The 21,050-nt window shown below is 40.4% G+C and overlaps 1 protein-coding gene across 4 annotated transcripts in view; it reads left to right on the forward strand.

Moving 5' to 3' along the window:
* utrn (utrophin) overlaps nucleotides 1-21,050 on the forward strand; it is a 190,551-nt gene that overhangs the window by 158,515 nt on the left and 10,986 nt on the right. For 3 of the 4 annotated variants that reach the window (XM_073492397.1, XM_073492400.1, XM_073492398.1), the window contains exons 70-74: nucleotides 2,071-2,207; nucleotides 8,455-8,493; nucleotides 8,999-9,064; nucleotides 11,354-11,419; nucleotides 20,120-20,281. In XM_073492397.1, the coding sequence (XP_073348498.1) occupies nucleotides 2,071-2,207; nucleotides 8,455-8,493; nucleotides 8,999-9,064; nucleotides 11,354-11,419; nucleotides 20,120-20,281 (470 nt within the window). The remainder of the gene's footprint in view (nucleotides 1-2,070; nucleotides 2,208-8,454; nucleotides 8,494-8,998; nucleotides 9,065-11,353; nucleotides 11,420-20,119; nucleotides 20,282-21,050) is intronic. The other variant, XM_073492399.1, reaches the window with a different exon arrangement.

The raw sequence follows: 21,050 nt of genomic DNA on the forward strand, positions 1-21,050 counted from the left end.
TGTATTTTCAGATTCTTGTAAGTAATAATATAGTAATGATTTGTATACATCTGCATTCTTAAGTACATCTATAAGAGGCTTCAAAAGGACTTTATCAGACTCCTCTATTCTCCCATTGCTGTTAAAACCATGAATGCCTCGCTAGGAGCCTCACTAGGAGGAACAATAATCAGTGCGACAGAAATCTGTGGCAGAAAAGAGAGACTCGTGACAGCAGCCTTGAAGCTGCAAAATGTCTTGTCTAAGACTGACAGCAGAAGACGAAAGATTGTATGAACTGATTAAATGGACACTTGAACTTATTGGCCATAATGTTGAGCTCTGTGTCTGCCAGAACGCAGTCGCAGCTTATCGCCACCATGGCTGTGAAGAACAGCTGTGACAGCAGTCCGCAGGCTTTTCAGCACAAACAACTGGAAGACATGCGACGATAAAAGGAGCAGTGAATGGAGCCAAATACAAGCGGATTATTGAGGGCCACTTGCTACACAGTGCCAAACACCTTAGACTGGTGCAACAACTCAAACAATGACCTTAAGTCGAGACAATACAGAGAGATCGATAGTGGAATGGCTGTTGAACAAAAGTAAGAAAAGCCTTGAAAAGCTCTGGCATCACCTGCTGTTTATAAACATTTCCAACTTCACAGAGCTTTATTGATCCAAAGGTACTGTAGACTGGTAGGAAATCACTCAAATCTAGCAGTTCAAAGCTGTTAGATGTACCAAGACCCAAATCTGCTATTCATGCCAGAGGGAAATCAGACTAAAAACTCCACTGAATCAGCTTATTTTGTCATTTTAAAGCCTGCAGTTGAACTCAACTTTATTAGACATCTTTGAAGTCATTTTTTTCTCTTTTTTATTTATTTTTTTCCTTCAAAAACATCAACACCATACATATTTGTATTCACCTGTGTCCCCATGCTCAAACCAAATTGTGTTACAGTTTTATACCTTTGGAAATATCAAGTCTATATTGAATAATGATGCTACAAAAACCAGATTTTGCAGAGTTATAGATTGATATCGGCTTTTGTGAGACTCTGTGCGGTCATTCAATAGAATTTGTTCTTTCATAGTTGTCTTATTGTTTATTTTATGGCCACAATATTGCTTTTTTTTATTAGTTTTCATTTATATAGGAGTGGCGCTTTCATCACTCTGCTGGGTGCCAAATTTTGGCGTTGCGCTGTATTGATTACTGTAATTTCAATGTTTTTCCCTTTCCTAAGTGTGGATGTTGTTTGGGTTGGGCTGTGATTGAAGCGTCTAGTGTCGTTTTGTTGTCACAGTACATCAGGGGCCGTCCCAGTGGCCCTGTGGCTATGATGCACAGCCGACAACTTCAACAATTCGATTCCAGCTAAGACACTTACTACATGTGTAAACCCCTTTTTATCGCTCTATCTTTCATTGCTTACTATCCACATTGTCACTATCTAATTAAGGCTTTATTGTTTCCTGTCTATATCCGTATTGTCGCTATCTAATTAAGGCAAAAAATAATCTTAAAAAGAATAAAAAACAGGTTCATTAATTCACACAAGAAGGAGCATTCATAAACACAAACAGACGTGAACGTATACAATTTCTCCTCCAGCTTGAGTTTAATTGTTCTGTAATTGCTGTTGGTTTGCTCAAGCTAACGTCTTAAATTGCGTGGATTAGTCAATAAGCCAAGTGAACTCAATAGAGTCTGTTCATTTACGCATATCTGTCAACTGTGGGAGTAGTATATTTTTCTGTGTGTGTGTGTGTGTGCTTGTGTTTGTGTGTTGGTGGTGGTTGTCTGAATCCTCTGCGAAGGGATTTTCTCCCCCTCTGGTCAGGCTGTTGTGGTAATTTGTTGTTTGCTTGCGAGGCAGAAACCGCTTCTGCAGGAGGAACACCTTCTCTAAGTATCTAATTAACAAAACACATTCTCTTCCGCACAAAATGCATACACTGCTTATGGGTGCGCAGGAGACAGTGGGAATGCAGAAATTTACACACATACACACACACATACACACACACACACACACAGAGCAATAAACGACATAACAGAAACTCTTTATGTCTCTTGCAGACGACATCAGGCGAGGACATGCGTGATTTCACCAAAGTGCTGAAGAACAAATTCCGATCGAAGAAGTACTTTGCCAAACATCCTCGGCTAGGTTACCTACCTGTCCAGACCGTTCTAGAGGGCGACAACATGGAAACGTAAGTAACACCTGAGTGTTTTTATGAAAAACGCCAATGCTCATGTCTAATTAGCTGAGATATCTTAAAGGAGACATATTATGCTCAGTTTCAGGTTCATAATTTCATTTTGGGTTACTATTAAAACAGGTTAACAGGCTTTAATGTTGAGAAAAACACATTAGTTTTCTCATACTGACATCCTCTGTCTGAAATGCTCTGTTTTAGCAGCTTTATAAACTCTTGATTTACAGATTGATGTCTAAACAAAAAACAGAATTAGTTTTACGCTTATTATGCATCAGTGTCTCTCAGCTGTCTCAATGTCAGAGTAGAAGGGAAGTTTGAGCGTCCTTAGCTTCAGTAATGTGATGTACAGTACATGTGAGTGAAGGTGAATATTTAGCATCAAATTAAAATCATCAAATCATCAAAATTAATAAATTAGAGAATAATCACCCTCTTGTCTCCTATTGCTCTACTAGCTGGGTTAGCTAATCCCCTCGAGAAACATTTAATTGGAGGAATGTATGTACACTCCCCTTAGTTCAACAAGTTTTACAAGAATGACTGTGAGGATTTTGCTATGAAAAAATGTTTTAAAATATTAACAAGTTAAACATATTTTAGGCATATAGCGAAAGATAACTTAACACTTATCTCTTATATCACTTCTTTAAAAGTGGAAATGCTTATGAGAAAATGCTTAAACTGTGTTTTAAAGTGGTGTCTCTGTTATTTAGATTTGCACGTCCATAACATTGCAAGACGCAGATTCAATCAAGAATGGAGACATCCTGACTCTAGCTCCAAAACACTTTTTTTTCATTTGAACCTTCCTGCTTGTTGAAGTCAGGTCTTTTATTTTTATTATTTAATTTTTTTATAAAACAGCTTTCACAGGCTGAGTAGTGCTCCCGATGACCGAGTTTGACATGTAAAATTGATGGAGTGCCGCTTTAAATGTATCTTACTGTCAAATCTCTCACTCTGTCGTAAATATCCTCAGGCCCGAGGTTATATGAGGAAGTATGAAAAGTCTCCTGCCTCACACTCACTCACACACGTACCTGCCTGTGTATGTGGGGAGTGTTAATTTCCCACTCAGTTTATGTGTTTATTTACCTGTCGGTCCGGTCTTTACCAGGTGCCGTTGCTGCACTGTAGATCTTCAGTCTGCAGCACCTGCCCCCCAGCGACTACGTCTGATTTATGTACCTGCTCCTGCCAACCATAAATCCCCCTGGAGAGCCGTTTAACTGGGCCCGCATTATGCAGGCGATCCAGGCGGCCTCTGGAATATGCGTCTGAGTTGTGGTCCTTTTCCGAATATCAGTCCACTTGCCCCTTATGCTTTGAGACTGTATAGCTCTTTTTACTTATTTTTGTTCGTTTTTTCTACATTTTATAAGTCTATCTATTGTCTCCTTTCGGCTGCCACTTAGTATTTTTTATAATTTTCAGATTATGCCATCACTCAGTTATTCTTAATGTTACTTTCTGACATCTCCTGCTCACACTCCCTTACTTTTGAACTCTGAAGTTTTGCATCTTGTAAGTAGCAGAAACTCTCAAAGACGTTCATGCGTGAGCTCACAGTGACTCACCTGTTCACTTGCGATGGATTCTCCCCGACATCCAGTTGCACACAGTCACCCATCAGATGGATTGCACTCCCTCTTTCATCCCTCCCATCCTTGCCCTTCCTCCTCCTCCTCACCGCCCGCCTCGCTCCACTCTCACTTCCCTTCCTCTCTGAAAAATGACTCGTGCAGAGATGCCTGCCTGATAAATGTCCTTAAAAGCAGAGGAATTGTGGTGAAACGCAGAGATCTTTTCAATATATGGCAGCAGGGAATGGAGACTTTAAAAGTCTTTCATGGTCATCATTTTCACGTCTCTTTTACAGCATTAGGTCTCTGCTGTGAGCTGTACCTATCCACATGTTGCCACAGGATGGAGTACACCGCAAAAGGCTTTTTCTGCAGAAATAAGCCTGAATGTGCAATTTTTTTCGCTTCTGGGCTGTCTGTAACATCTGGCTCAAACACAAGCTCAAGATAAGCTCATCATTCCACATTCATTTTAGACCTATATCGTCACATGTCTAGTGGCTTTTGCAACCTCCGCATCACTAAAATGAACACTGTGACCTGAATTGAAATGGATTTTTCTGTAATTGGAATGAGGTCCTGACATCTGCTTACAAAGAGGAATTATGCAGATTAGGTAAACATCATAACATTTGCTGCTATGTTTGTAACACATTTTTTTTTCTTACATACAGTATCAGTTAATTGAAGAAAAAAAAAACCTTCCTTCTAACTCCGTTTTGAAAAAATCCCACCCCCCAAACCATTTTCATGCCTCGTCAGGCTCCATTGGTCGTCTTCACAAAGCGAACTTCTAAGAAGTTGTAATTTTTAAAGTAGTATAGTAGCAGAAGGGAAAATTAGATTGTCTGCTGTATAATTGCCCTCCCTAATGCACTCACTCGCTGTCTCTCTCCTTTCCACTTTTGTATCATCATTCCTCTGTTTTAATTCCACCCACTCTGTTTCTTCTCTACCTTGAGAGAGCAAAACACCACCTACTCTCACCTCCCACTTGTATCTTTGCTTCATTTCACGGCAGATAGGATTTTTGATTCGTCACAGCTATATTTGATAATGTGAAAGAAGAACCATTCTAATGGTTTCCCACTCAGTGTTGTTTTTTTCGCTGTTCACCCCGCGTAACTTAACCAGAGAAAATACACTAGTCTCCGCTGCATTCACCCTTGAAGAGAGGGTAATGGGTTTGAACGTGGGTTTGAAACATAATGGCTAAATTTGTTTATTTTTCTTCTTTCAGCATCCAGTCTCAACAAAATTGTTTGACAATACTACCTTGTCGGCAAAGTAGTTTTTCGAATAACCATCACTGATAAATGTTAGATTATAATCAATTAAACTTTAGTTAATAGTTATTTCACTGTTAACAAGCAGTGACATGCTTTCTAAACCATTAATTAAGCAAAGGTTGTAAACATTTGCAACTTTGTAATGCTTACAGTTGAACTACACAGTATTTATTAAAGAGCCAATGTGTCAGTTGAAATCTTCAAAAACTCATCAAATTATCAGCAGAATGTGAAGAAATAGCAGTTTTTAAGTTGTGATACGTATTGTGTTGCAGAGATATCTAGTGAATTTAGCATGCTAACTAGCTTGACCTAGTCTGTCCTGATCCAAAGCTCCTGTGCTAGTGGTGTATACACTAACACTACCCTGGTCCCCGAGCTCTCAGTCTGTATCCCTAGCTGCACGGCTAACTGAGCTAACTAGCTAATGGCAGCTACAGTACAGTACAGTTAGCAGCAGTAAACAGTTACATTGGTGATATGATGGCCCCTATTTGCTTTAAGATTGAATTAGTCAGTTGGCCAATTCTTACATATTGCACCTTTTAACCATTTACAAAGTGTTAAAAACAAAACAGTAGTTGAAACTTTACAATGAGCAATTGCTGAATAAATGGTGTATAAAGCATTTCAATGTTTTCTAACAGTGAAATAATTTTATGTGTATTAGAAAACCCAAATAAATTAGTTTAAGTTTAATAAAACTCTTGTAGGTGTCAGGGAAATTGCATGCCACATGATTGTTTTGCTCCCCACAATCACTGAACAGTGAAGCAATAAAAACACAGTGATTGCACAGCAGCAGTGTTCTTCTAATTAATGAGACGAAGTATGCACTGCGCTGTATGAAGGAAATTGGTTAGTTAACACTCATCTCAAGTGTCAGGTTGATCACATTTTGCATGATTTTCAGCTTTCGAATCGTCTTCCTGAACTCATTCACAGCACATATCTCCAGAGTATATATGCTGTTACTTAAATATCCATGTAAAAGATGAAAACCTCTCTGGATCTTTATAATCCTCTGCTCACATGCACACGTATCCCTTTCCGGTCCTCTAGCTGTCTTCCTGACAGACAGGTAGAGGTGTCAGCATGCACAGATGGTCTCTTACCCCTGACAGAGAAAACGGAGGACAGGGAGAGCAAAGAGTAGCATTGATAAATGTGACAGTGTGACTATCACAGCATGATGGACTAAATTGATTTTTAGGAACCTTTTAGGGCATTCAACAAGAAAAAACAAACTCGCCAAATGATTTTTACAGATACATTAAGAGATGATAAAAGACATTAGCTCGTTTGGAAAGCTCTTCAGTTTTTTCTCTGAACCATGTTTTGAGAAACAGTGATCAAATCAGTTAGGAACTTTATTTGTGCATCATCACAACACATATCCAGACATCATATATGAGTGCAGCTTTAAAACATTTCAAATGTCGACCAGAAGGTTATGTGTGCCTGAAAAATGTCCATGAATAAGTAGCTAGTTCAGGCTTTAATGAGTCTGATGGAATCAGGCACGAAGCTTAACATGGGAGTGACCTGTATCTGTAGGTTAGGTGGCTGTATTGGTTGTATACTGTGTGTCATACCCCAGCCTATTTGCAGTCCTCTTATTTTAGACCATCTGCTGTAAATGCTGTTTAGTTGTTCTTGTTCCGGTCCAAGAATTTTGCTGCTCATTGTGATGATCTCATCAAGTGGATTGAGATGAGAATGGTCCTCAAAGGAATTTGTAGCTTTACTAAGCAGCATTATGTAGCCCCCCACAATTTACAACACCAGTGTCATAAATCCTTGTCTAATAACAATTTGTCAGGCATAATGTAGGTGCTAACTACAAACAAAACTCATGACGTCATAACAATGTTATGTGTTGAAAACTTGTATCTGTATTGTACTTGTATTTTGAACTTGCTCTCAGATTCAGTGGAATAGGCCACATTCTCACTAAAAGGATTTTTTTTTTGTATTATTTAAAACATTTGGATATTCATAATAGATTGACTGATTGGTATCTTTTATAAATACTGTTTTTAGTTTCAGATTGGCCGTACTCACACATTTTGACTGCAGCTCAGCCTGTTCAGACTTTTGTAGAAAATCAGTGGAAGTGAAACATGAACAGGACTCAGGACAGCACAACAAGCCTTCCATCCAAACACACCCGATACAGCAGCCGCATTTATCAGACCCCAAATGCTCCCCAAGGTCTCGGCTGATGATTTCTGCCCTCCCTGTCGTACCTTTGGTCACCTTTCCTTCACTCTTTTTGAAGACACTTAATTTCCACCCTCTTCTCTCTCACTCCCACTTTGTTACAGCAAATTGTGTTTCTGTCTTCACTACAAACGAGGTTTTCAAGAGGTCATCGAGGGTGCGTAAGATGCCTCACCACACCTATGAATCATTAGCTCAGTCTGCCCCGACAACCCTGATCTCTTTTTATCTGACTGTCTCCCTTTTTTTACCATCTGAATCCTCTGCTACATTTCGAATTCTCCTCGCAGCTACAAAAGTGTGACTTCACCAGCCGCCCCGCTGTGAGAAGAATAGCCACCAAACAGCTCGTCTCCTTCTGAATATCTCCCATTTAATGTGGGAACAAAAGCGCGATGCTAAAGAATGTCAACTTCAGCCAGTTATCTTGCCAATTTCTATCCAGCCTTTTTCATGAAAACAACACATTTCTTTGTTTTTTTGTGATAAGAGGGTGTCTGTTTTGTTTACAAAACACAATTTAAGCTCTGCGTCTCTAAGAATAGCTGCGATTATCACCAACTAGAAACCAGAGGACTTCAAGACTCCTACCTCTAGCATCCTGGTTTGAAAGAGCTTAATTTATGGGCCTCTCATACACCACAATTTATCTTTTAATAACATAATGTGCTCAAAAGCAGATTAACTAGAAATGATGTTCTATGTATGTTGTTGCTGGCGTGCTAATTCAGTAAATCCTGCTGGAAATAAACGGAAAAATGGAATGAATTGGAGCATTATCTCTGTATGTAGGAGGATTTAAAAACTAATTAAATCAAATATATTTGTGACATGATCAACCCTTTTCTGTCTGTCTTTCATTCTCTCAACCTGTGTGCATTACATTGTGCTGACAGGTCCACTTGCCCATCTTGACACGCTCCAAACTGACTGTCAACCTGCCCGTTTCCTTTGTCACAAGTCTATTTTAAAGCAGGATAATCACAATCATGCGTGGTGTATATATTACATGTCTTTCCTTTGTGTTCAGTCAACAGCTTGTGGACAAAAGTTTTCTTCACTTCTTCCTCCACCTGCTGTGTTTTTGACCCTGAAATGTTTTGTGGTACCTTCCCTCCCTTCCTCCCCTCGATTCTCTTACAGTCCCGTCACCCTCATCAGCATGTGTCCGGAGCAGTATGAGTGAGTATCAATGCCACCAAGCAACACCTCGTCTCCAGAGCTGGAATGCCTTTTAACGACACCTCCCTTAACTCCCTTCACTCCTCACTCACCTCCCCCTGTAGTCCTCACTCCAATTAAGCCATGACCACACTGCATGTTGCCTGACTGCCTGCACGTCTGCCTGATCCACTGGCTGAACATGCACCCAAAAAAAACTCACCCACTGTCTCCTCACCGTCACCTTCTCCTCCTCTCTAAAGCATCCAACTAGCATTCAGTTGCTCATCCCAGCAGCGGCTGTCAAACACCATCCAACTGCTCCGTAGATCATCCTGCTCTCCTATTTCTCTTTCTAGGATCATCAGATTTGTTTTCTAGGTGATGTTGTGAAAGGGCCATTAGGTTGTGTGTGTATGTGTGTGTGTGAGCGGGTGTGTGCATGAGCCATTGAATCTCTTTGTGTTAATGAGGTTGTGTGAGCATGCTGAATCTCATTCATCTCCATTACCCCATTCATTTCCAGGCTGTCCCAGTCACCTCAGCTCTCTCATGATGACACCCACTCCAGGATAGAGCAATATGCCAGCAGGTACGCGCTACATCCTCCAGTCATCATTTCATTCCCTCCGACGCCACAAAAACACACATTTGAAGAACTGTTAACTCTGTTTAAATGATGCATGTTTCAAGAAAACATCATTGTAGAATGAGAAATCCACTTTTCAGTGTTTTTGCAAGTTTTGGCTAATTTTTCCCAGGAGCACTCTCCTTCAGTCTGTACGAAGAGTGCATTACAATGCAGCAATGATCTTCCTTTTGATGGACAGAGTAAATGCAGACATGATCATGATGCTCAACCAAATCAAATCTTTATAAAATGATTTTAAGAGCATAACGAGATGAATGGAAACCACTTGCAGCCTAGAAGTGACAGAGAACACTATATTATGCTTTGGAAAAGGGTTCAAAATGGCTTTTAAATGTGATTTGCAGTAAAATCAAATGAAAACCAAAAACTCTTATTAGATGCGCTTGTTTTAGGGAACATTTAAAGAGTTATTGAACTACCTCAGACTGTACACTAAAGCTTCCAAGCAGTCACATAAATCCAAATTATATTGACCGTCTTCATTAGTCGCTCCTGTGCTTCTAAAAGAGGAGACATTTGTTGTGGGGGAAAAAAAGCCTTTTTGTTCTTTAGCTGTTTATTCTCATTGCACTTTAAAACAGGTCTCCGAATCAAACAAAGCACGTTCTGTCAATATCTATCAAAGAATCCTGCTACTTATTTTGGGAATGTGAACTTGCTCTATTGAGCCGCAACATTACAAAGACAGAAAGGGGGAAAAAAAATAGCATGTTTACCACTAACTGTGAACAAAACACGCATTTTGCTGTCATTTGTGTTCTGAAAGGGTGATCTTGGAACCTGTTTCATCGTGCAATTATAGACAAACGAGAGAGGCAAAACTGTGATTCTGCAGTTTCCCCTCAGATAGCAAAGCAACTGATAAACACAATCAACGATATCTGGATTTCTGTCATGGCCAAGAATCTGTACAAATGAATTCTCCATTAAAACTTAACCTCAAACGTGGAAGCATTAATGTCAGCCTGAACTTTATATGCGTCGTGGAAACACTGCATCTCTACATATTAAATATCATGTATGATAAACCTTGAGCTCAGTGGAAATCTGCTGTTGTAGCCTTAGAAGTGTCATTATGTTTTATTAGACCGCATTGCATTTTTTTTTACTGTTTGGTGTCAGGGAAGGTACAAATGTCAACAATCTTAAAATACACTTTTGAGCTTTGTGTAATCGGCACATTAAACTGCAGACGACTGTCAAAATATGCTCAGTGAGTGAACTCATGAAAACATGCAGCCACCCACCTCTTCGGCTGGTGACATTATGGATTTGCTGCTGAGATCAGAGCTGCAACAGACCGACCCGATAGCTGTTTTCAGCCGCCCACTTTAAATGATCCTGCTGCGTACATCAGCACACCCGTGGACACAGCGTGTGATCTGCACTTAATCATTACCAACATCGCCGAGCTAATGTTGCTGCTGCACTGAGATTGAAAACCTGTCATGTTTGATTTTTACGATAAGTCTGATTATTAAGATCCCACACTTGCACAAATCCCATCTTACCCCTTGAACGAATCTCTAATCAGTCCGAAGCTTATCGTCTCTAAAGTGGACTTGTGTCAAAACAGCACCCAGGGTGTCCTTCCTCTCACAGCTTTAATCACAAAGGCTCCTCTGATGCAGCGCTGCGCTGTCTGGCCCGTAGCCTTCCACCGGTCACACACCATTAACCTTCGCTCAGCGTTTCTGGCTGCATTGTTTTATCAGCAATGACACAGACATGAGCCCTGTGAATTACAATTTTAACCGAAATATAGACGCTGACATTGTAGATTACAGTGGAGCTTATGGATTTGCATGGAAAAATGCACACGATGATGAGATTTCACGAGCAGAAATTAATTTGAAGTCTCTCTCTTTGCATATTCTGTCATAGTTCAATTTCATCCTAACGATGAGTGTGTGGATCGTGTTCCTAATCTACAGGACAACCTCAGTAAATACAGGCTTTGATCTGGGCAACTTGCCTCATTAGCATGGCTGCTTTGTTTGAATATATGGCCAGGAAAATTTGAAATGTTTTCCCCTCAGCCACATGTACCTGCACACTCAATCACCCGTCTCTGCTGTAGGTCATTTGTCATTTAACCTGCTTCACGAATGACTACAGTTTTTTAATTTTAATTGGTGTGCTACTGTGGCATTGAGATCATCATTTGTTGTCATCTGTGTTTTAACCGGTAATTAAAGCTTGAGTCACTGATGAGCGTTTCTTTCTCAGGTTGGCCCAGATGGAGCGCTCCAACGGTTCTCTGCCCACAGACAGCAGCTCAGCCACAGGGAGCATGTAAGTGCCCACTCATCCTTTCGAACATTTCTACGTATCCTTCAACATGACGACACATTTCTTTTAAACACAAGCTTTGTACAGCCTAATTTTTCGATTATAATCAGTTTAAAAGCCTTAACAGAATAAAAATACTCCATATAAACACCTCATGGGTGCTTTCTTTGTCTGCATGCCCACCATCTTGATGTAAAGTAGCACGTTAGTACATGCGTTTCTCCTCTTACCAAAAATGGCGGCTTCTAAGGACAATACTGAACTGAATAGACGGTAGATAACCATCTTCAGGACAGGAAGCTTGTTGCAGACACCAGACCCTATTAATCCTATTCAGTGTGAACCGTTGACCCACAATCTTCAATTGGAATGATTTCAGTCAAAATGAAGAAATAATGTCTCTGTAAACATAGCTGCTCGTACTCATACAAACAACTCTGTGCTCCAAACAAGAACAAAAAGAGTTTTGGTAATGTTTGTTGATATTTGATTTCGTTATAACTCTGAAACATCTTCCTGTGTGTGTTTACCTTTCCGGCTAGCCCAAAAATGTGCCTTTCCTGTTTTCAGTGCATCAAAACCAGCTGAAGAAATAACAAGGTGGCTTTCCACATTCCTGAGCAGTGATCAAGAGAGACTGTGTGAGAATTGAGAAAGGTTTTTGAGAGAGCAGAAGAAAGCATTGAGTGAGGGGGAAAGACAATGGGATGTGGCTGAATGCAGCGGGAAGGACAGGACTGTAATGGATTAGAGTGCCAACAATGAGAAGTGAGAGTGATTGGTTTCAGGATCTCTGATAATGACCCAGTTATCTTTGATCAGAGGAGATGAGAACATGGCAAACTTGAAAAAGAAGAAATCACAAAAAAAAGGTGGGGGGGAAGCTGATGGAGAGCACGAGCGCTGGGTTTTCTGATAAAGTGTGTGTATGTGTGTCTGTGTGCTTGTGAATGAGTGTGTATGTCTTCTACAGACCATTTGAGTTGAAGGCCGTATTTGTCCTGTTTCCCAACTGAGATCCTAATCGGGGGAATGAGCTCTTGAGGATCCAACGCCCTCTGAGCTCCTCAACAAACTAACATGTGTGTTCAAACAGAAACACAGACACACAGGCACACTTTTACACTTTGGAGGGAATTACTTTTTGTTCCGATTGCCTGTTTTGATAAAACACTTCTCAAGATTTCCCACATCATAGATCCTCATCCTAGATTTGGTAATTACTAATGTGTGTGTATGCGTGTGTGAAATTAATTTGTGCATGAGAAGGGTGCAGATTTTTTTTGCAATTCCAAGTAGCACAAAGCCAAAAAGTGTGTTCTCAAAAGTGTGCACCTGGAGAGCAAACAGATTCCCTTTCTGGCACAGAAAGGAAAGAAAAACAAGTATTACAGCATAACAGAGTAACGGCACATGGGAAGACGGTTAAAACCTCTGAGAATCTTGAGTGAAGATGAAGTGAAGCATCAAGATTCATTCTGTTGTGGGTAGCATCCCCCTGATGATGTGCGCACATGATGCGGACCATTGCTCCCACACTTCACCTTCATCCGAACTTGCCGTGAAGAATAGCGGTTTTAGAAACATAAGGAGGTCGATTGAAGAGTCCCAAAAGCTCTCTCTGCTTTTCAGCTGATCAATAGGAGGAAAAAAAGATTGAAAGACAAAAGTGTTGGTGAGCAGGAGAGGGTGGAAACAGAGGTGAATTTATTTTCCTCTCAGAGCTTTCGTAATACAGGACAAACACATAATGCCCACTCCTCCTTACTCTTTTGTGCTTTGTACTTGGGCTTATTATTTAAGAGAGGAAGCCATTATCTTTGCCAGCTCGGAACCAACACTGACACTCGTACACAGAAGTGTGTAGAGCGCTAATGAGGTGAGGAAGATGATGGTTTGATGAAGGCTAATGGGTTTAACAGCAGAGGGAAAAACACTCGCTAGGGCACATTTAGAACATAATCATAGTTCTTGTGCTTTCACTCACTGTAACATCAGTGTCATTACGGGAAGATTTGCATTCGCCTCTGCTGCAAAACAACAACAGCCACAGTGTAGCTACGAAGATGCACAAACCTTAGAAGAAAACGCAAATTTAAATAAATTCATAAACGATACTAGAATAAGTGCGTTTTCCGGTACACATCTTTGAAGAATGGCTTTATACTTATCAGCATGGAGGACAATATAGCATCTGTGTGCGTACTGCTTTACATTTCAAGCAAAAAATCATCATTGTTTGATAAAATGTGCATTTTTTGCAATGCAAAGCCAATATTTTTCTACGTTGAATGAATAACCAAACTCTCAAGAGGGATTGTAAATTAACTTTTATTTACTGCAGGCTGAACAATACCACTAATTAGGAAGAGAAATCAACAGCATCCAATTTCTCTGCTGTTGTAGGCTGTTATTAGTGGTTTTGTGGAGGATAATCACTCTATGTGAATGGATTTCCCCAGGTATCGACTCTTACTTTTGACTAAGAGCTGAATAAAGTTGAGATCTTTGTGATGAAAATTGGTACTTGTGGAAAAAGTCATCATTACAGCAAGCTTAATTTCCTCAAAATACTTTTTTTTTAATGCAAGTCATGAATGGGATAATATTCACTTAAATGTTACTGCATTGCAATAAAATGCCATTCGCATTAGTTGTGAATGAAGTATGTTTTAAAAATGCCAGAATCAGCCAGTAGCTGTTTTTATACGCCCATGTGTCCATCGAGCCCTACTTTAGAGGAGAAGGAAACTTTGAAATCCTTCTTAAATACAGTAGTGTTGTGCTTCATAGATACACTACAGTTTAACAGCCCACTCAGCCATATTTCCTCTCACAAGAAGAAGCTGTTCAGCTGTGAATTAGCTCTCCTTCCTCTTCCCTTTGAATGCATTTGTTTCCGAGTGGCTGGTTGTCTTTCCTCTCTTTTTGTAAGATTTATTCTTTTCTGCCTCTTCTGCTGATTTCACCCAAGCCTCTTTGTCTATCACACCACACCATCTGGTTGTTTGTGAGGAGACACACAAATACACTCACAGAAGTTATCCCTAAACTTGACAGGATAGCGCAAGGTGCCTTCTTGGCAGCGTTTGAGCTTATGACAACATGCATAGCGTAACATGGATGACTGCGTTTGCCAATTACATGCATGTTTGGCTTTTGGCTTGTGTTTTCTGATCGTTCAAAGCCTGCAAACACTGATTTGGACTTGCTGCCAGCTGTGCAGTGATATCAATAATTAGTATGTGTGTGTGAGAAGGAGCTCTAGAGATAAGTGTGTGTATGCGTGTGAGCATGTGGCTTCAGTTCATTTTTGTCCTGTATTGCTGTTATCTAAAAGGGAGTCCTTAATTAGGAAGTCGGTGTTGCCTGTTTGGTCTAACCTGCAGCCAAAGCACAATGTTGTCATCGATGCCTCGGTACGTCACAGAGGAGTGAGACTCTCTTTTTTTTTGCCTCGGCTTTTTTTTGTTTAGTTATCTCCTGCTTTCCAGTCTCTCCCCGAGTGCTGTCCCTTTTTCTTGTCTTTTGATATTTTAGCCTTTATTCTCTTCCATTTTAATTTCACTAACGCATTTTCTTTTTAAACCTCCTTTCATCAAACCCTGTCCTCTCCTCTTTCTCTGCTCCTCCTTTCATCATTTTGAAGTTGTAGTCTAATCATGTTTTACCTTTGGGCTCAGGCAACCTTCAGATTAAACGCTAAGCACAGAGGTAAACACTGAAATACTTTTTTTGAAGTCCTCTATAATAACCAATACACTTCCAGAAAGTGAAGTTGCTGGACTTTCCTGCTATCAGTCCCCAAATGTGGAAGTCCCACAGAACATGAGGTTTTTAACATCTCACCAGGGGGACCATTTTTTATCCTTTTCATTCTTTTATTCCTGATTTCCTTGTTCATCTTTCTCCTGTTTCCCTCCATCCTTATCGCTCATTGTTTCTCTCTGAGCCTAGTCCAGGCAGCTGATAGCACCATTCAGCTTGAGAGGAGCTGCTTGCTTTGTGATATGTTAGCCAGGCATCAGGCCCGCAGACTATTGTTGTTGGGTAAAGACTGTAAAAGTCCCCTCAGCTGTGTCCTCGATCACCCTCACTAACTTGTATTCACGTTGCACTGCAGTTAATGGCCTCGGCACTCATCGCATTATTCACGTTTAATTCTTCTTCTTCCCACACTCATGCACTCTTCCTCTATCATCTCTTTCTTCTTTGTGCCCCCTCCTCTTCAGCCAGCACCACACTGTCTGAGCCTCCAGTCCTTTCACTGTACTTCCTCTTTCTCCCAGTGTTGCAGAGCAGGTGGTTTGTGAGCCAGTTCTGCTCCCTGTGGTCCCCATTTCCAAACGTAATGAGCCCCCTCCTGCTGTCCTCCCAGCTCCCCCTGCCAGCCATTATGTCCTGTTTCAGCTTCCTGTTGCCAGGGACCTGCCTAATTGGTCACTCAGTTTGTGCTGGACCCTTGTTTCCCAACCCCAGCAGACAACAATGTCACCAATTTCCAAGTTTGTCTGCGGGAACTAAGCCGTTCTTCATCATCCTTGTCTCCCGTGTCACAGCATACCCAGGTTTCAAAGAGAAACGTGTGTGTTTGGTATATTGCTGCGTGTTGCAGCAGTGGCAGTGTGAGATTCAACTTTGTGTCTCTGCCAACTTTCTTTATGTCATTTATCAGTAAGTTTCAGCAGTTTCAGCATAACTTCAGTTTTCCATGTAAGAGTGAAATTGATGAATAACCGCATACCTGTGCGCATGCATATGATGAAAGCTCTGCAAGAGTTTTCAAAAAGTCTGTAAAAGTTAGTTTTAACTAAAAAAAAAAAAAAAAAAAAAAAAAAAGGAAAAGTAAGGAATTGAGAGTGCACAAAGGTTCAAAACCAATTGATCAGAAATGTATTGTTTAGAAAGTTATTTCATTTGTACTTTATCATTGGTGTCTTTACTTTTAGCAGAATATAGACTCCAGCTAGGGTTAGGGTTAGGGTTAGCTCAACTGTTCGGGGAGAAATTTCCTTACTGTTGAACAAAAAGCACATTTTTTTTCAATGAAAATAACATTAAATTGATCATAAAAACAGTCCAGACATTGTTAATGTGGTAACTGACAATTATTGCTGGAAACTGCTGATTTGTAATGGAATATCTGCAGTGGCATGCAGAGGCCCATTTTAAGCAACCATCGTTCTTGTGTTCCAATGGCACATTATGTTAGCTAATCCAAGTTTATCATGTTAAAAGGCTAATTTGTCATTAGAAAATCCAATTATGTTAGCGTAGCTCAAAGCTGTTGTGCTGATTACAGAAGCAATAAAATTGGCCTTCCTTAGGCAAGTTGAGTATCTGGAGCATCAGCATTTGTGGGTTTCATCATAGTCTCAAAATGACCAGAAAAAAAAGAAAGAAAAAGAACTTTATGCTGACACTCGTCAGACTATGATTGTTCTGGGAAATGAAGGCTATTCCATGTGAGAAGAAATGCCAAGAAAGTACTACTCCTTTCAAAGAAAAGCGGAAACCGGCTTTAACCAGACTAGAAAGAGAAGCTGGAGGCCCCAGTGCAAAACTGAGCAAGAAGGCAGGTACGTCAGAGTCTCTAGTTTGAGAAACAGGTGACTCCCACGTCCTCAACTGGAAGCTTAATTAAATGGTACCAACAAGACACCAGTCTCAACATCAACAGTGAAGAGGCGACCCTAGGATGCTGGCCTTCCAGGCAGAGTAGCCACAGGATTCTTTGATGGGAAAGTCAAAAATCATTATTCCAAATAAAAATCATTATTTGTGACTGTATTTTCTATTCATGTCATAATTAATTTGATGAGTAAAAGTGTGAGTTTTCATGGAAAACATGAAATTATTTTGGTGACCCCAAATTTTAAGCAGTTGTGTATAAGGAGGTTGGTTTAAGCATTCTTGTCTTTTAGATAGGACTTGCGTCATAGTCCTATCTAAAAGTCAAGAATGCTTAAAACTTGTGCTTCAAATCACACAAAGAGCTCAGGTTGATGAATTATAAAACCCCTTTTCTTGGAAGCCTGCTGCCTCAGAATATAGTCCCTTTTATGTAAAAGGAGGTGAAAGCCTTATTCTGTGTACCTTTCATTAACTTGCGCTCACCCGGCCCTCGGTCATGAAAAAGTATAATTCATGTCATCTCGGAGAAAGAAAAAGCTTCCTATTCGCAACCTCTCTTATAATGCATGTGGTGATAATGGCATTCTGAATATTTTCTGTATGTCATTGAATGACTCCTGTGGGGAAATTCAAGGGTACGTTGTGTAAAAGTGAGGGGTTTCGGTTTGCCAGTGTGCTCTCCAGAGCCTATTTGATTAACTTACTCATTACAGCCAGGAATTATGCACTCAGTTATGGTCTGGCCCTGATAAGAGCGTGTGAATCAGGTTAATAGCAAGTCACCGTATTCTTTAAAAGGTGCCAAGAGTACCTGCCTGGATATCACTGATAGAGGTGTGGCTTAAAGCATAGCACCGTTTTCAGCTCATAGAGGTCAGTAAAGTATTCTGTTGCTCTGTTGTTGCTATTACAAACCTGATTCAAAAAAGGTTGGCATGCTGTGTAAAACATAAATAAAAACAGAATGTTACACCTACCTAGACTAAATTATCTGCCTTGTGATTTGTTTAATGATTAATGCCCCTTTTTAGATAGATGATAATACTATCAATTGAGGGACTTTTTGATTTTTGGAATTTTTTGCACTTTTGGTCACCAAACGGTTATTTCTATCGCAATGATGGATTAGTAATAACATTACGCTTTTAATAATCTCTCCAAATTGTTGGTTTGTTTACAACCAGTTTGATTGCCTGCATGCCTGTGTTGCAGCTGAACTCTGATGTAACCATGTTCCCAGATCTCAGCAATTGCCATTGTGAGTTAAATGTTCTGTGTATATGTATTTTTCTTCATGTAAGTTTCATAACAACAGGATATTAACGTCAAAGAATGACAGCCTCAGCACTGCTGGATATTTCGACAGGCTGAAAAAAAATACTAAAATAGAGTCAGTAGTGGAGAGAAAGCCACACATGGAGCCACCATGCCACTTAACTTTCTCAGCCAAACTCCATTTCAAGCTGTCAAACTGGCTCTGGAAATGACAGTCACTTTAGCAATGGAAAGGACTTTTAAATAACAGTCTGCCATCTTTTTCTTTCTTTCTTTCTTTCTTTCTTTCTTTCTTTCTTTCTTTCTTTCTTTCTTTCTTTTTTTTTGGTACGTGTGTGGTTGTCAGGTTTTAGACTTCAAGGCTCTGGTTGTGTTTCAGAAGGAAGGTGACAGCTGGGCTTTGGCAAGACCTGTCACCACCTTTCAGATCTCTCAGCTAGCACATAAAGAGATGGACACATACACACACATACGGATACACAACAGCAGACAGCAGCAGCCATTTCTCTTTCCCTCCCGCCATATCTTTCCATCAGTGTTGTCAGGCTCCTTCTCTTCTCTGCTCCCTCCATCTCCTCACAGCCCCCCTTATTCCAGCTATCAGATAGTAGAGATTGACACATCCGTGTTCCACCAGGGATTGTGGGGCTTACAGCGTAGCAGACCTACAATAGCTTAAAATCTTATATATCATGGCAGCTACCACAATCTTTGTTTAGATTTGGTGCTTGGAAACTGCACTTTTTATTTGTTTTTCTGGCCTTTGCCGTCCACTGACATTGGTTCACAAAAAAGGAAATGAAACGCTGTAGTTACATCAGTTCAGGAATTTTAGCAGTTTCATGGCACTGTGCCAACCTTGCACTTTGTTGGTGATGGTGACATGATTGCACTTCATCTCCAGCTCTGTTTAAATGAACAGATCTACCCTGCCCTATAAAGCCAAAGACAAATAGACAAACTGACCAGCTACTGCTAAAGCAGAACTAAACTAAAAGCAAGTGTGCTCTCAGCATTTTCCCTCGCTGTAATCTGTAACTGAGAAATATCAATTTTGATTAAACAATGTTTGTTAATTCACTTTGTTATGACACAGAACTAATGACTCTTGTAAAAGGTAACTATCTTATCAGAGAAACAGTAAGTGGAGTATTTATTGTTTTAAGCTGCCTTTGAATCAAATTTAAAGACACTAAATTAAAGATCGTTAAATGTTTGATTTTCAGTAAACTGTTAATAGTAGAAGACAGACCGAAACTAGCAGGACTTAATCCTTAAGGTTAATCCTTACAACTATGGACTGTAACTAATCCGAAACAAGCGAGGCAAAAAGATCATCAAAAATTGTGAGAGAACACATTTGAATAGATACTGTTTTTATACTATATGCATTTTGTTTTTTTAATGTAAGTCCCGGTTTCCTAAGCAGTTATGTAGTTTCTAAATCAGGCATAAATTGAAGCCATAACAAACATTCTTTCTGTTGTGCAGTTTGCTCTCTAAAGTATTTTTTTGTTCAATGTCACAGGTTCAGTAGTTCCTGCTCCCTGCATTTTTAGAGCATTGCTGTGATAAATGACAATTTCCAAGCATCCTTTCAAAGCTATTTCCAAATGTAATGATTTTCTAATTACCATAACTCTTCAAAACATTCTTTGTGTTGAAAATCAATCAAATGCTCAACAAAGTCCTCCCCACTAACAGAACGGAAACTGATTTGAACTGACTAACAGGGACAAAATGTTTGGGCTCCTCTCTCATCGCACGGCTCTGCACTCTCACCCCTCCCCACAGGGACGACGAGCATGCCCTGATCCTGCAGTACTGTCAGACGCTGGGAGGGGAGGGCTCCCCCTGCAGTCAGCCCCAGAGTCCTGCCCAGATCCTACAGGCCGTGGAGAGGGAGGAACGAGGCGAGCTGGAGCGGATCATAGCTCGTCTGGAGGAGGAGCAGAGGTAAGGCTTTAAAAATATCCATTAAGGAGATGGTGAAGACCAAAGACATTGGGGAAATATTACTTGGTTGAGAATTTATCTCGGTCAAAATCAAATGTGTCTGTGTATCTTCTTCTTCTCTTAGTCCCTTTTATACTGTATTAACTCACAGCTGCTTGGTGTCATTTGAGTTCACGTGCTCATTGCCACACATCAGTACGTGCACACACTTCCCGTACCCCTCCAGTCTGTCTCACACGCCAAGTCCTTCCCCGGTTTGATTAGTAAATGGAGATGGCTTAGAAACAGAGTCACTGTACCATCTATTGTTATATAGGTGCTTTTGCACAGCCAGAAGCCCGACTGGAGTGATTTAACACTGATTACACGCAGGCACTGCAGGAGAGCAAGGAGGAGAGAGAGAGCTTTACTGCAAGGCTCATAAATGCCAACTTAAGTAAAGCACGGCAGCTTATGGTTCTGCACCGATAGAGAGAGTGGGTGAGGAGGGAGTGAGGTGAGAGATTTGGTGGTGGTGGAGGTGGTGGGGGAGCCTTTATGTTTGTCTATCTACTTCAAATAGGATTTGACTGAGAGAAAGCAGGGGTAAACATGACTGTGGTATTTTTCTGTGGCACCCCGCTGTGGGGGTTAAGAAGTAGCTTTTGAATGCTCTGTTGAGTCCTTCTGAGATAATAACAATCATATTGGACCGTATTTGTTTGTTTGCAGTAATTATATACCAAAAACACACCTACTCTAGGATTAGTAGTTGAAGCACAAGTCCTCT

Source organism: Pagrus major, chromosome 22, assembly GCF_040436345.1.
Source record: "Pagrus major chromosome 22, Pma_NU_1.0".
NCBI classification, from domain to species: domain Eukaryota; kingdom Metazoa; phylum Chordata; class Actinopteri; order Spariformes; family Sparidae; genus Pagrus; species Pagrus major.